Here is a 12,887-nt window from a genome sequence, read left to right on the forward strand (position 1 = left end):
TTACATTCATCATCAAAACCAAGAAAAAAGGTTATTAAAATTTGGATTTTAGTTTTAAAAACACATTCTAACCACTACAATCGCCCCCATCATCATCACTACCCCTGCAAGTGTCAATGTCACAATCACCACACTCCCGCCATTGTTGCCTCCACCATCACCACCAATGATCGATCCAAAAAAATTTCTTAGTGCGGGCAATAAATAGCTTATAATATTCTACAAAAAAAAAATTTCTAATTCTTTTTACAAAATACATAATGTCATGACAAAAGAACAATCCAAAATATTTAAGCTTCTACAAATTATAATTATCCTTTATGCATTTTTATTAAAAATGTTCTATGATTGTTTCATTATCAATACTATAAAAAAATATCTATTTATATAATTAACCACACAATCATTGATCCATTCATCTTTTCCTATGTGATTGTACATTCAATTCTTCACAAAATTTATTACAAGAGAAATATCTTAAATGACAAACTCAATATGACCCTTTCTTCCTGTTGTGTTTGGGAGTGCAATTCTCTGTGGCTACTATTAGCCTTTGCATACAGTTAAGTAGTCATATGAGGATTTTTTTTTTCACAAAAGTTTGTTTTCCATAGCTTTGAACTCTGGTAGTCTTTCTTTTTCTCTGTTTTTCCCCTTTATTTTCTCTTCATGGGTTTAGGATATATCCCCATGCTTTTGTATTTTCTTTTGTTTTTAATATACTTTTGCTCTGCTTCATGTTATGCATGAACATGCCAGTTTTGAAAAAAAAAAAACAGTAACAAGTCAAAAAGTATGTTTTTCTCTGTTTTAATTTTTTTCCATTGCTAGAATGAGAGCGTAACACCTTTTTTTTTGTAAAACAAATTAAAAAGTGTTTTATTTAAAAATAAATAAAGTATTAACAAAATAATGAGGTTTTTATATTTAAATAAATAAGGAGAAACAGTTTTATTAATCAAAATAATGTTTTTAAGGTAAATAAAATAAATATGTGTTTTTAGAAAATAAAAAGGATGTTATATTTATTTATTTGATATGGAAAAAATAGAGTTCATTTTTTTATAAAATAATAAAATAAAGAAAAATAGAGTAAATAATAGATTCAATACCCTACTTATAAATAGAGATATATTATGTCAGTTCCTACATGAATGTATGTTTCCACACTCTTTCTTCCTCCCAAATTTGTTCTCTCTTTTTCCTCTCCTAAAATCATTTCTTTTTCTCGCATACACTCAAATCTATCTCAGTAAAACTATAATCCCGAACTCATTAATTGTTGGATCATTTTGAAATTTGGACATCAAGTTCGGAACTGATTTTTACACATCTCCAATGTCAAGATTTGCAAGATAATGTTTGTAAATAGAGAAAATCCCCTCTCACAAAGATAGTGAAATTGAGGCTCCAATCTCCTATTCTTCTCTCTAATTATTCAAAACTCTAATAGAGCAACCAGATGAAAAGCTTGAGGAATCTTAGGGAATCACTAGAGACGCCACTATCAATGTCGGACTACACACGTGAGCCCTCTTAAAGGTAAGAGATGAGTTATTCATAATTGTGAGTAGTGAGAACATGTGTAGGGGTCCTTAGATGATCAATTGAGATGAGTTTTGAGGTGTTTCTAAAATTTTGATTCTATCTTTACAACTATAACTTTAGTATGAACCCTAAAATTTGAGTTTTTGTCTGAGAAGATATTTACCGTAAAAGGAACTAAGATATTGATTTTGTATTTTCCCTTTTCGTGTTTTTTGGGGTTTTTTATATAGTTTGGAATTAGAATAGGCTAACAAAATGACATTCTCAATTAGTTTTAATATTTAGTATGAGTTTATATATTGCTTCATACTGTTATTCTTCAAAATTGGTCAAAGTGTATTTAACCATAATGTTCTTTGAAAGTTTTAGCAAATCCTTGGTGTATTTCAGTTTGATTATATTTCACTATGTAAATTCATTATTAGAATATTTGTGTATATAGTTATTTATATACTATGTGTTATTATATATGTAATATTATTTTTATATTATGAATTGGGATTGAGTATAAGTGACAAGTTTAACATGTGTTTATATTTGTGAGATACACGTGAACATGTGATGGTGAATTATGATGTTGGGAGGTGTTAAATTGTGGACATGGGATATGGTTGTGAATAAGTGTATGGTCAGTACTTTATTTGATATTACTTGTGTTTTGAGTTGTGAATTATACAACAACTCGATTGGTGTTTACCTTGAGAAAAATGTTTGTGCGTGATATGTTAAAAGGAAAAGTATAGGGTTTCGAGTTAGGAACCTGAGATGTTAAGTTGTATTGCAATGGACGGGTGTTAAAAGAAAAGAATAAGGTTCCAAGTTAGAAACCTGAGGTGTTAAATTGTAGCACAATGCGTGAGGTGTTAAATTGTAGTGCAATGCATGAGATGTTAAAAGGAAAGTGTAAGGTTCCAAATTAAGAACCCAAGGTGCTAAATTGTACCGCATTCTGTTAAATATATTTTGAAAATAAAAGTGAGGTCATGATTATTGCATAATTCATATGCAGTGTTTGCATGCAAGAGTTGTTTTAGAGGTTGGACCTGAATTAAGAAGGTGATGCCCTAACACATTCTTTAGAGTCTAGGCCTTGGGGATAAATACACCGGTTTAAGTGTTCCTTTAGGTATATGTTGATCTCATATGGTTAGAGCATTCTTGCAAAACAGAGTGACCTTAACTAGTCACCTTATGATTTCACTTAATGAGAGTGACCTAACATACCCATTGTGTGATGTGTCTTGTTATGTACTCCTAGGCCCATTTATGTTGTTTTTCACTAACATGGTGTCACATTGCATATAGGCTTGAGTCTTTGTATAATTGTTGCACAACACCTATGAATTGTTTATTGTGAAATTGGTGAGTGTTGTTATGTCTTGAGTCGAGTGTGGGATTCATGTGTAATGTAATTGATGATTGAAAAATGAATTTTAAATGATAAAGCGGTGAAGTGACATGGATTATACTAAGTTGAGTTTGTTATACTTTATTGTGTGTGTGTGTGTGTTTTCGTTTATCTATTTAGAAATGTAATAACTCCCTCCCATATGTTGTTTGTGTTTGGATCATGTAATGATCATGAACCTTGTGTTCGTGGGAGCAGATGCCTAGGTGGATGACTTTAAATAATCTCTCGCTAAAGGACGTTAGGATACAATACTCTAGTAGAATGTGACATTTGAGCATGAGTTTGGTAGCTGCTAATTATGAGTATATTTTGGGATTAAATTATAAAAGAATTTTTAATTTTTCTCTCTTAATTCTTCATTTTTGAGCAAATAATTGTTAAATAAACATCATTTAAGTTTTTGTACAGAAAATATTAAAAGTAATGAATTTATGATGCTTAGTGAATAAAATAAAGCCCAAAGAAAGTATACTAATTAAGGAAAGCATGGGTAATTAAGAAAAATATGTTAATTAAAGAAATCAAGGCTAATAAAGGAAAGAAGGCTAATTAAGGAAAACATGGAAAGAAGGCTAATTAAGGAAAACAAGTTTAGCGCGAGAAGCCCGCTTAGCTAAGCTAATATGTGCCTATAATAAAAGAAGATAGAAGAAGGAAAAATCACACTAAAATTTCAAGAGAATACAATTCTTTATAGAAGGCAAAGGCTAGAAGAAGGACAGGTAATCATTAGGAGTCATTCTTTCTTTCCATCCCCTTTTCTTATCTTATTTCCCTTCACTAAATATTTCCCTCTTGCAATTGTAAAACCTCTTATGACTATGAGAGACTAAACTCCTTTTGTTGGAAACTTGACAATCAACTATTCTTGATGTAATTTTTCTTCCTATCTATTTATGAATATTACATTTGCATTATCTTTTCTTGTGCTTAATATTATTGTTTGTGGCTTGATCACCCATTTGCATGATAAGTTTTAGGGGTAGTGTTGAGAGACGTTATTTTCTAATAGAATTGGGAAAGTGTATCTAAATAAAGTTATCACTATGGATAGGTTGATATTTTTTTAGCCTGTTATACATCTATATTCTTAATGCAATTTACTATTTTAGCTCTATAAAGAGATTTGAGAGAGAAAATAGATAAATTAGGTTCTTTCATGAAGGGGACCAAAGTTAGAGTATACTAGTAGATACATGTATAAATTGAAATAATTATAAATAGAGAACAATCAATAACATTCTCATCTTCTGAATTTACTTCTACTATATTATTGGGTTCTCTAATTTTTCTCTTCAATTAATCAATTTAAATTATTGTTTCTCTTGTATGATTTAATTTTCTGCCAATTTAAATTAACGTTTTTGTCATAGCATTTTTAAGTCGATTTTCTTTAACTTTTTTTATTAATAAAATATTCATCTACCTAAATACAAACAAAGTCCTTGTAGATTCGACACAAGCATAGCTCGACCTGAAGTTCAAACTACCAACATCACTTATCCACATTCCTTCATCCAGTTGATTCAAGGCAATCTCTTTCACGAGCAACCCAATGAAGATCCATATGCCCACCTTGCTACATACATAGAGATTTACAACACAATGAAAATAGTTGAAGTTCCTGAAGATCCGCCTCAACCTATTTTCTTTCTCTTTGGTTGGTGAAGTAAATCCTGCCTAGGGTAGCTTTGCTATTCTTAGTCGGTCCCAAGCCCGGATAAAAGGAGAGGGTTGTATTAGGCTTTCGACAGCCAACGTTAAACTTTGTCGAATCTCTATGACATGGATCAATTACGTAATAATGTGAATGCTAGGTCGTTGCCCGGAAGCAACGCGCTGTATGGCTCGAGTATAGTGTCAAAAGAGCAAGGGCCGCTGCATCGCCGCCCGGATGTAACTTAATGATTTGGATAGAAGTATGGTACTTGATAGAACATTATGGCGGAAGTTGATCCATGTAGCCGACCCCACCTAGTGGGATAAGGCGTTGTTGTTGTTGTTGTTGTTTGGTTGGTGAAGTAAAAAGGTGGTTGCACTCATTCAAGGGAAAAAAAACTTGTAGACATGGGATGAGGTGGTGGACAAATTTTTTAAGAAAAATTTTCCAAAGTCCAAGATCACTAAGGGAAAGGTGGAGATCTCTTTATTCCACCACCTCTTGGACTCATTCAAAGGTGGTTGAAGCTATGGAGTTTGGTTGAAAACATAGCAGCTATGGAGTTGATTGAAAACATAGCAGCTAGTGACCATGTCATCCTTCGTGATCGAGCTTACACACCTACAAAGAAGAGTCTTCTTAAGCTCACATCACAAGACGCACTACTAGCCCAAAACAAGCTCCTAGCCAACCAAATAGAGACCATCACAAAGACGTTGAGCAAGCTTCCTCAACAGTTGCATAAAGTGCAACCTACCCATTCTTTAGTCATGCAAATTGGGGGATGCAACATTTGTGATGGGGCCCATGAATCAAGCATGTGCATGGCTTAAGATGATGCATCTAAAGAGGTCAATTATATGACCAATCCACACCGTCAAGGTTTCCATGAAGGAGGGCCTTCAAGATACCATCAAGGTCAAGGTTGGAGATCCCATTCTGGGAATAACTTCAATAAAGATCAAGGTGGTCCATCTATTTGTCCTCCCAATCAAGGGCTTAATCTATATGAGAGGACCACCAAGCTAGAGGATACTTTGACTCAGTCTATGCAGGTTTCTGTGTCAAATCACAAGAGCACTAAGTCCGCCATCAGGAATCTAGAGGTACAAGTGGGCCAATTAGCTAAGAAATTGACTGAAACATCCATAGGCAGTTTCGTTCCCAACATGGAGAAGAATCCCAAGGAGGAGTGCAAGGTAATTTTCACTAGGAGTCAAAGAAGGGACAATGCAGAAAGAGAAAAAAGAGATGAGGGAGTATAGAAGGATGTGAGCACCGAGGAAAGAGAGAATAAAAAAAGAGAAAATGGTGATGAAGAGAAAAAAAAGAGCAAGGAGAAGGGTGAAAAGGTCTTACCCACTAATACTAAGGGAGGCTAGGAGGGAGATACTCGTTGCCCCAGTAAAGGACATCCTTTATCCTTTAGTGCTATCAAAGAAGGAGAGTGGGCACTACTTTACCTGCTTCCTTAACATATTCAAGAAGCTTGAAATCACCATACCCCTCGGAGAGGCCTTGCAACAAATGCTCATGTATACAAAATTTCTAAAGGACCTGCTCACAAAGAAGGGAAAATACATCAACAATGAGAGCATCATGGTGGAAGGTAATTACAGTGTTGTGATCTAGAGGATTCTACCACAGAAGTGTTAAGGCCTAGGGAGTGTGCCATCCCATGTTCTATTGGGGAGGTGTCATTGGGTAAAGCTCTCATTGATTTAGGGGCAAGCATCAAGCTGATGCCCCTATCTAGGTGTGAGAGAATCGAAAGTCTGAGGGTTTCTCCTACTAAATGACTTTTCAACTAGCAGACCACTCCATTATCAGACTATACAGTGTAGTTGAAGATGTCTTGATTAAAGTTCGCCAATTCACTTTTCCTGTGGACTTTGAGATAAATATTCCTTTGATATTGAGCAGAGTATTCATGCTTACTGTAAAATGTGTTGTGAACATTAGGAATATGTCAACATAGAAATGAGTGTGGAGGACCAGAAAGCCACTTTCAACTTGTTTGAGGGGATAAAGCATCCTTAGTGATAACAAGACTTCCTTTAAGGTGGAGGCAATTGAGCAAGAAACTAACCTTGCTGGGCAGCACCTAAAGTTTGTGTTTTTAGAAGAAGATGAGTTCAAGCCAGTTGTGAATCCAACAAAACCTTCCATTGTCTTCTCAGGGCCAAGGCGAGTCAGGGCCCGAGCCACTCTAAACACTCCACCTCCAGTGATCCCTCCTCCAACTACAGTTGAAAAGTCTTCTCCTTCTTCTTCTCAGCCAAAGTAGCTCCTTTCCATGTTGCAAAGCCTCCACCATGGACAATACCTTTTGATACAGAGTCTTCATTAGTTATCTTTCTAGCAACCAGCGATGACACTAGAGGCATTTCTATCTCAGGTTGAAGTAGCTTCTCTTTATGTTGCAGAGCCTTCACCATGGACAGTACCTTTTGATGCAGAGCCTTCACCAGTTATCTCTCCAGCAACCAGCGATGACACTAAAGGCATTTCTATCTCAGGTTACTTAGCCAGGAGTCTAGCTTCATTCTATAAGGGGGGTGATACCTCTGGTATAGGTAGTGATGACGCCACAAAGACTGGAACTTATGAAGATTACATTGTGGACATCATTGTTGTACAGGAAGCTTGGGATCCAAGGCCCACACATGATTGAGGCCCATTTTGATCAGAATTTTTCTTTAATTTTCCTTATTTGTCTATTTTTTGTTTTCATTTTCATTCATTTTAATTGCTTGCATTTAGGAAATTTTAATTTTAGTAGTTTAAATTTAGTCATTTAATTTTAATTTTGATTGAGAAGTAGGAAGTTATTAATTGGTTGCATTACATTTTGAGTGAATCGATTGCATGAGTGATACAACTGCGTACTAATGAGTATTTTTGTGAATTGCTGATTTTCATGCAAGTAGGTGTCAATGTAAGTGATGGAGTGTGAACTAAAAGTACAAGAGTGAAAAAGTTAGTATTTCTGACAGAAAAGCATGGAATGAGAACGCCAATACTTCAATGAAAATCGATAAGTTGTGCAAACTTTAGACTGTGAGAGAACGACTGGTTTTAATTTTCTGATTTTGCATGATTCTTGGATTGCTTGAAATGCATGCATGATGTGAAAATGATCAAGTCCTTTTGTTACTTTATTCAACTACTTAATCAAAAAGTCATACGAATACATCCCTTGCACCCTTTCTAAGCCTAACGTAACATTTTTGTCATTGGAACCCAAGCCCAAAATGTGATATTTACTAACTACCATTTCTTAGGTTGTAGGATAGTACTCATGGATCCAGACAAATTTGTCCCAAATTTGGGGGAATATTTTTCGGTGATTTTCTATTACAGGAAAATAAATAAACAACACAAGTTAAATTGAGTCACAAATTTTGGTTTTACTCTAGTCCAATAAGAATATTATTGCAAAAAAATTATTATTATGTTATTTTAAAGAATAAAAGTCAGAGTAAACCATCATCAAATGAAATGAATATGCTGAAAAGAGTGGCAAAGCAAAAAGGGGAATGAATGCTCTCTTAGATCCTATGTTTTGAATCCTACAAAAACAAAAAACCATGATTTCTTTGTTAGTCTAGCCAGGTTACAAGCCTAATAAAGTCCTTGGTGATCCACATTGTGCATGTATGATAGCATTGACTGAGATGATGTGCAAAGTTGGAAATTTTACTATTCAGTTGTTATAATTGAAACACTTCTACCGAGACACTTGTGGGATTGAGAGAAGTACTAGCCTTGTACAGACTGAAGTTGGTGATTATTCCTTGTGATTTGTTGTTCTTGCTAACCATTTCATTTGAAGTGCATCTTATTCTACTCCTTTCATCAACTTATGACATCTGTGAACTTGAAAATTGACCAATGAAGCTTTTTGGAAAGTATGCAGTTATCTCATGAATTGTGATTGGTAAAGTTTGAACTTTTTCCTTTTGCTTGATGACAAACAAAGATTTAAATTTGGGGAAGTTTGATAACCGCTAATTATAAGTATATTTTGGGGTTAAATTATATAAGAATTTGTAATTTTTCTCTCATAATTCTTCCTTTTCGAGCAAATAATTGTTAAATTAACATCATTTAAGTTTTTGTGCAGAAAATATTAAAAGTGATGAATTTATGATGTTTAATGAGTAAAATAAAGCCCAAAGAAAATAGACTAATTAAGGAAAGTAGACTAACTCTGGAAAGTAAAGGTGGGTTTAGCTCGAGAAGCCCACTTAGGTAAGCTAATCTACACCTATAAAAGAAGAAGAGAGAAAAAGGAAAAAACACACTAAAATTCCAAGAGAATGCAATTTCTTATAGAAGACAAAGGTCAAAAAAAGAATAAGTAATTATTAGGAGTCATTCCTTCCTTCCATCCCTTTTCTTATCTTATTTCCCTTCACTAAATATTCTCCTCTTACAATTGTAGAGTCTCCTATGACTATGAAAGACTAAACTCCCTTTGTTTGGAACTTGACAATCAACTACTCTTAATGTAATTTTTCTTCCTATCTACTTATGAATATTATATTTGCATTATCTTTTCTTGTGCTTAATAGTATTGTCTGTGGCTTGATCACCCATTTACATGGTAAGTTTTAGGAGTAGCGTTGAGAGACATTATTTTCTAATAGAACAGGGAAAGGGTATCTAAATAAAGTCATCACTAGGGATAGGTTGATATTTGTTTATCCTATTATACATATCTATTCAATGCAATTTATTATTTTAGTTCTGCAAAGGGATTTGAAAGAGAAAATAGATAAATTGGGTTCTTTCATATGGGGGACTAAAGTTAAAGTATACTAGTAGATGCATGTGTATATTGAAATAATTATAAATAGAGAAAAATTATTAACATTACATCAAAGAGTAGCTATGGTAGGTTAAGTTCCCAACATTCTCATCTTTTGAATTAATTTACTTTTACAATATTATTGGGTTAATTTTTCTGTCTTTAATTAATCAATTTAAATTATTGTTTAATTTCTTCTCTTGTTTGATTTTATTTTCCATCAATTTAAATTATTATTTTTCTCATAACATTTTTAAGTCAACTTTCTTTAACTTTTTTATTAATAAAATATTTATCTACCTAAGTACAAACAAAGTCCTTATTGATTTGACACTCAGACTTTCGTTTTAACTTTAGTACTTGAGACGAATTGATGCACTTGTCAATCTATCAACAGGATTTCTGTTTCAATTGCATGATGTTTCGAACATGTTATTTTACTTTATTTTATTTCAGTGATTAAACGTGAGTTCTTTTATAAACTTGGACAATCTTGTTTTGAATTGGAGATGTTTTTAATAAATTTTATTTGGTATCAGTAAAGTGGATGTGACACTTTTATCCACGTGAATTTATTTAAGTAATTTGAATAAAATTGATTTAATTAAATTTTATATTTATTTTTCTTATATATGTGTATATCGGAATAGAGGACATTTAGTGGTGTGACATTTCCCGCCAACTTCCGCTTCCTGACAACCAGATTCCCATCCCCCACTTTAGCCACTATTGTTCGTAACCCGAAGGTGTATAAGGTTTAGATGGTGGAGGCACCGCCACTGTCCGGTAGAATCTTACAAATTAATTGAAGACTTTCTCCTTAAAAGTTAAAACAAAATGACACAAATTAGGTAACTGATTATCTATGCATATAGTTGCATACACAGATGGGACTACTCGTGCAAGCTTTGGTTTCACACCAAACGAACATGAAATCTCCAAGGCAGAACCCATCCACGTGGGTGCCTCGTGCGCATATCCCACTCATGAACTACTTGCACATACGTGCCTTGTGTCATTGCCGGTGGTTCAGTACAATATGTATAGGACGCATCTTCGATGAAGCTTTCGAATGAGATTTTGACACCTCACCAATTATTTTGCCACCATGATTGTAAACCACTTAACATATGATACTACGATGCGAGATCCCCTCATAATACACTTAAGATTCATATATCAAAATGACGGTCACAAATAGTTATCTATATGTATATATTGTGACTGTTCGTGGTATTTATCATGATATAAACTTGACAAGATATAATGGATAGAGATATAATCAGCTTTAATGCCACACCACACATATTACAAAATAAAATAAAATTTACGAGATATTTAATTTAAAATGTAGAAAGTGAAAAACTTTCAAAATTTGTTAGAGTATAGACTTCAGAACTAATTTAAGTTAATGAAGGTGACTCTTTTTCTTTTGTATCATGGAAAAGAAAACTCTTTAATAGGTAAATATATGCATACTCGAAATTAATTAAATTAAAATAATCTTGTGTTTGTGTCTGTTGAGTCAATTGAATCGCTAATTCTTATTGGTTTAAAATTAAATTGAACCGATATTTATTCAATCCAAGTACATAAACAATTTAAATACTTAATTGGACCAGTCAACTTTGATTTCTAGTGCTGGTCCAGTCTAATTCTAATAACACTGATTCAACCGCACCTCATCAAGTCTAAATCGCATGGGTATCCCATCTTGGTGTTTATGGTCGAGGGTACCTAATGGTTGAGTGGGGTATTTGATACTCCTTTATCATTTTTTAATTCCTCATTCCTTCAATCGTATTATAAAATAGAGGTCGATCTTAGGTACAGGATGTCCACTCAAAAGAAAAGATAATTTCATTCTTCATGGAACTATTTGACATTGAAATTTCTTATAATCCAGAATCAAATCATTTCACATTCTTTTCTAACATGGTCACATTGCGGTTTCCAAACATAGCCGACACTCCTACAAATAATTAATTATGGGTGGCTCCTACAAATTCCTTTCAAAATTTCATTAATTAATTATTGGTCATTAGGTGGGCATATTTTCTGGTTCTGATGCCCCACTGTTGCAACCATTAGTGGGTGCATTATGGCTATCCTAATACCATATATTGCTCACCTGGAATGCCTTGATCGCTCGACAAGTAGACATCAATGGGTCAAAGATTTAATAATTTATTCCATCAAACTTATACATATGAATATTATTATCTTAGCACAATATATGAATCTTATCTTCCACATATTACATTAATTTATTATTGACTGGCTTATAGTACCAACAAGCAAATAAAGCAACCCCACCGAGTCTTAATTAGTGTACTATGCATTGCCCTATATAAAGGACCATTCTTCACCTTTCAAAACCATCTTGCATCTTCCACTATCTTAATTGCCTCTAGTTCTCTCACTTTAACTATTTTCACAAACCATAGAAAAATAATAATTTTTTTTCATTGTAACATGTCTTCCTCAGAGGGTGTCTTTGAACAGGGAATTGAGTTCTCAGAAGCCAACAATGTTCTTCTCATGTCTCTAATGGAAGAAGAACAAGAAGAAGAGTACTATGGCGATGATAGACTTGTGAGCATGATTCAATCATTGGAGGCAGAGATCACTGACACTGAAATGGGTCAAATGTATGAGATGGGACACGTGGATGATCAAGATCGCTCCGCGTCAGTCGGTGTCCCTGATCATTGGGTTGACTTGGAATTGATCTCTTCCTTGCCCTTTGATGAGATGAATGCATGGATCCCTTATGGATATGGGATGATGGAACATGTAGAAATGGAATATGAAGCTGGAAATGGTGTTGATGATCTTCAATTGTGTTATGGAGCATTCTTGGATCAACAATATAGAGAAAATCATTATTTGGCACAAGGACCAAGTGATGCAGTGTTCTGAATTAATTTATATACGTAGTATTGTATAAGGAAACAGAAGAGAACATTGATTACTTTGTAATTAATTTGTGAAGGGCTCCTTAAGTACATATTAATGCCAAACCTTTTTATTTTATCTTTTGTTTACTCTTTACTTTCATGTAATTACCTAGCTTAAAATTAATTAGAATGGATCTTCCTTAGTCCCTCGATCATTCTTGCATATAATAAGAAATAGTACTGATTTATTCTTAGTGACTTATTACTTCTTTTATTTTTAGTTTTCTTAAAATGATAACTTTCTTTTTGCATGTGTCTATGAGAAAGTAATCATAGAATTAATCCAATCTAATTTTACAACCTTCATCGAGTGCGTAAAACCAATGATTAGGAGTTCAAGTACTCAAGTAATTATAGAAAACTTTTACTGCTCAAATAGTCTTAGTTCAAGCATAATTTTCTCCATATGGAGGATACGTGTTATATTTATCAAAAAGGAAAACTAATTTGACAACTAATCCTTGGAGAGCTTTCTAAAAAAGGAAATAATATACT

At 33.6% G+C, this 12,887-nt stretch overlaps 1 protein-coding gene across 1 annotated transcript; it reads left to right on the forward strand.

Annotated features, from left to right (window-relative positions):
• The first annotated feature begins 11,802 nt into the window (after nt 1–11,802).
• LOC100807964 (uncharacterized) lies at nt 11,803–12,468 on the forward strand. The gene has a single exon (XM_003545840.5). It carries the CDS (start codon nt 11,908–11,910, stop codon nt 12,352–12,354), a length of 447 nt encoding a protein of 148 aa, XP_003545888.1. The 5' UTR covers nt 11,803–11,907; the 3' UTR covers nt 12,355–12,468.
• The last annotated feature ends 419 nt before the right edge of the window (nt 12,469–12,887 follow it).

Source organism: Glycine max, chromosome 15 (assembly GCF_000004515.6).
Source record: "Glycine max cultivar Williams 82 chromosome 15, Glycine_max_v4.0, whole genome shotgun sequence".
In the NCBI taxonomy this organism is placed as follows: domain Eukaryota; kingdom Viridiplantae; phylum Streptophyta; class Magnoliopsida; order Fabales; family Fabaceae; genus Glycine; species Glycine max.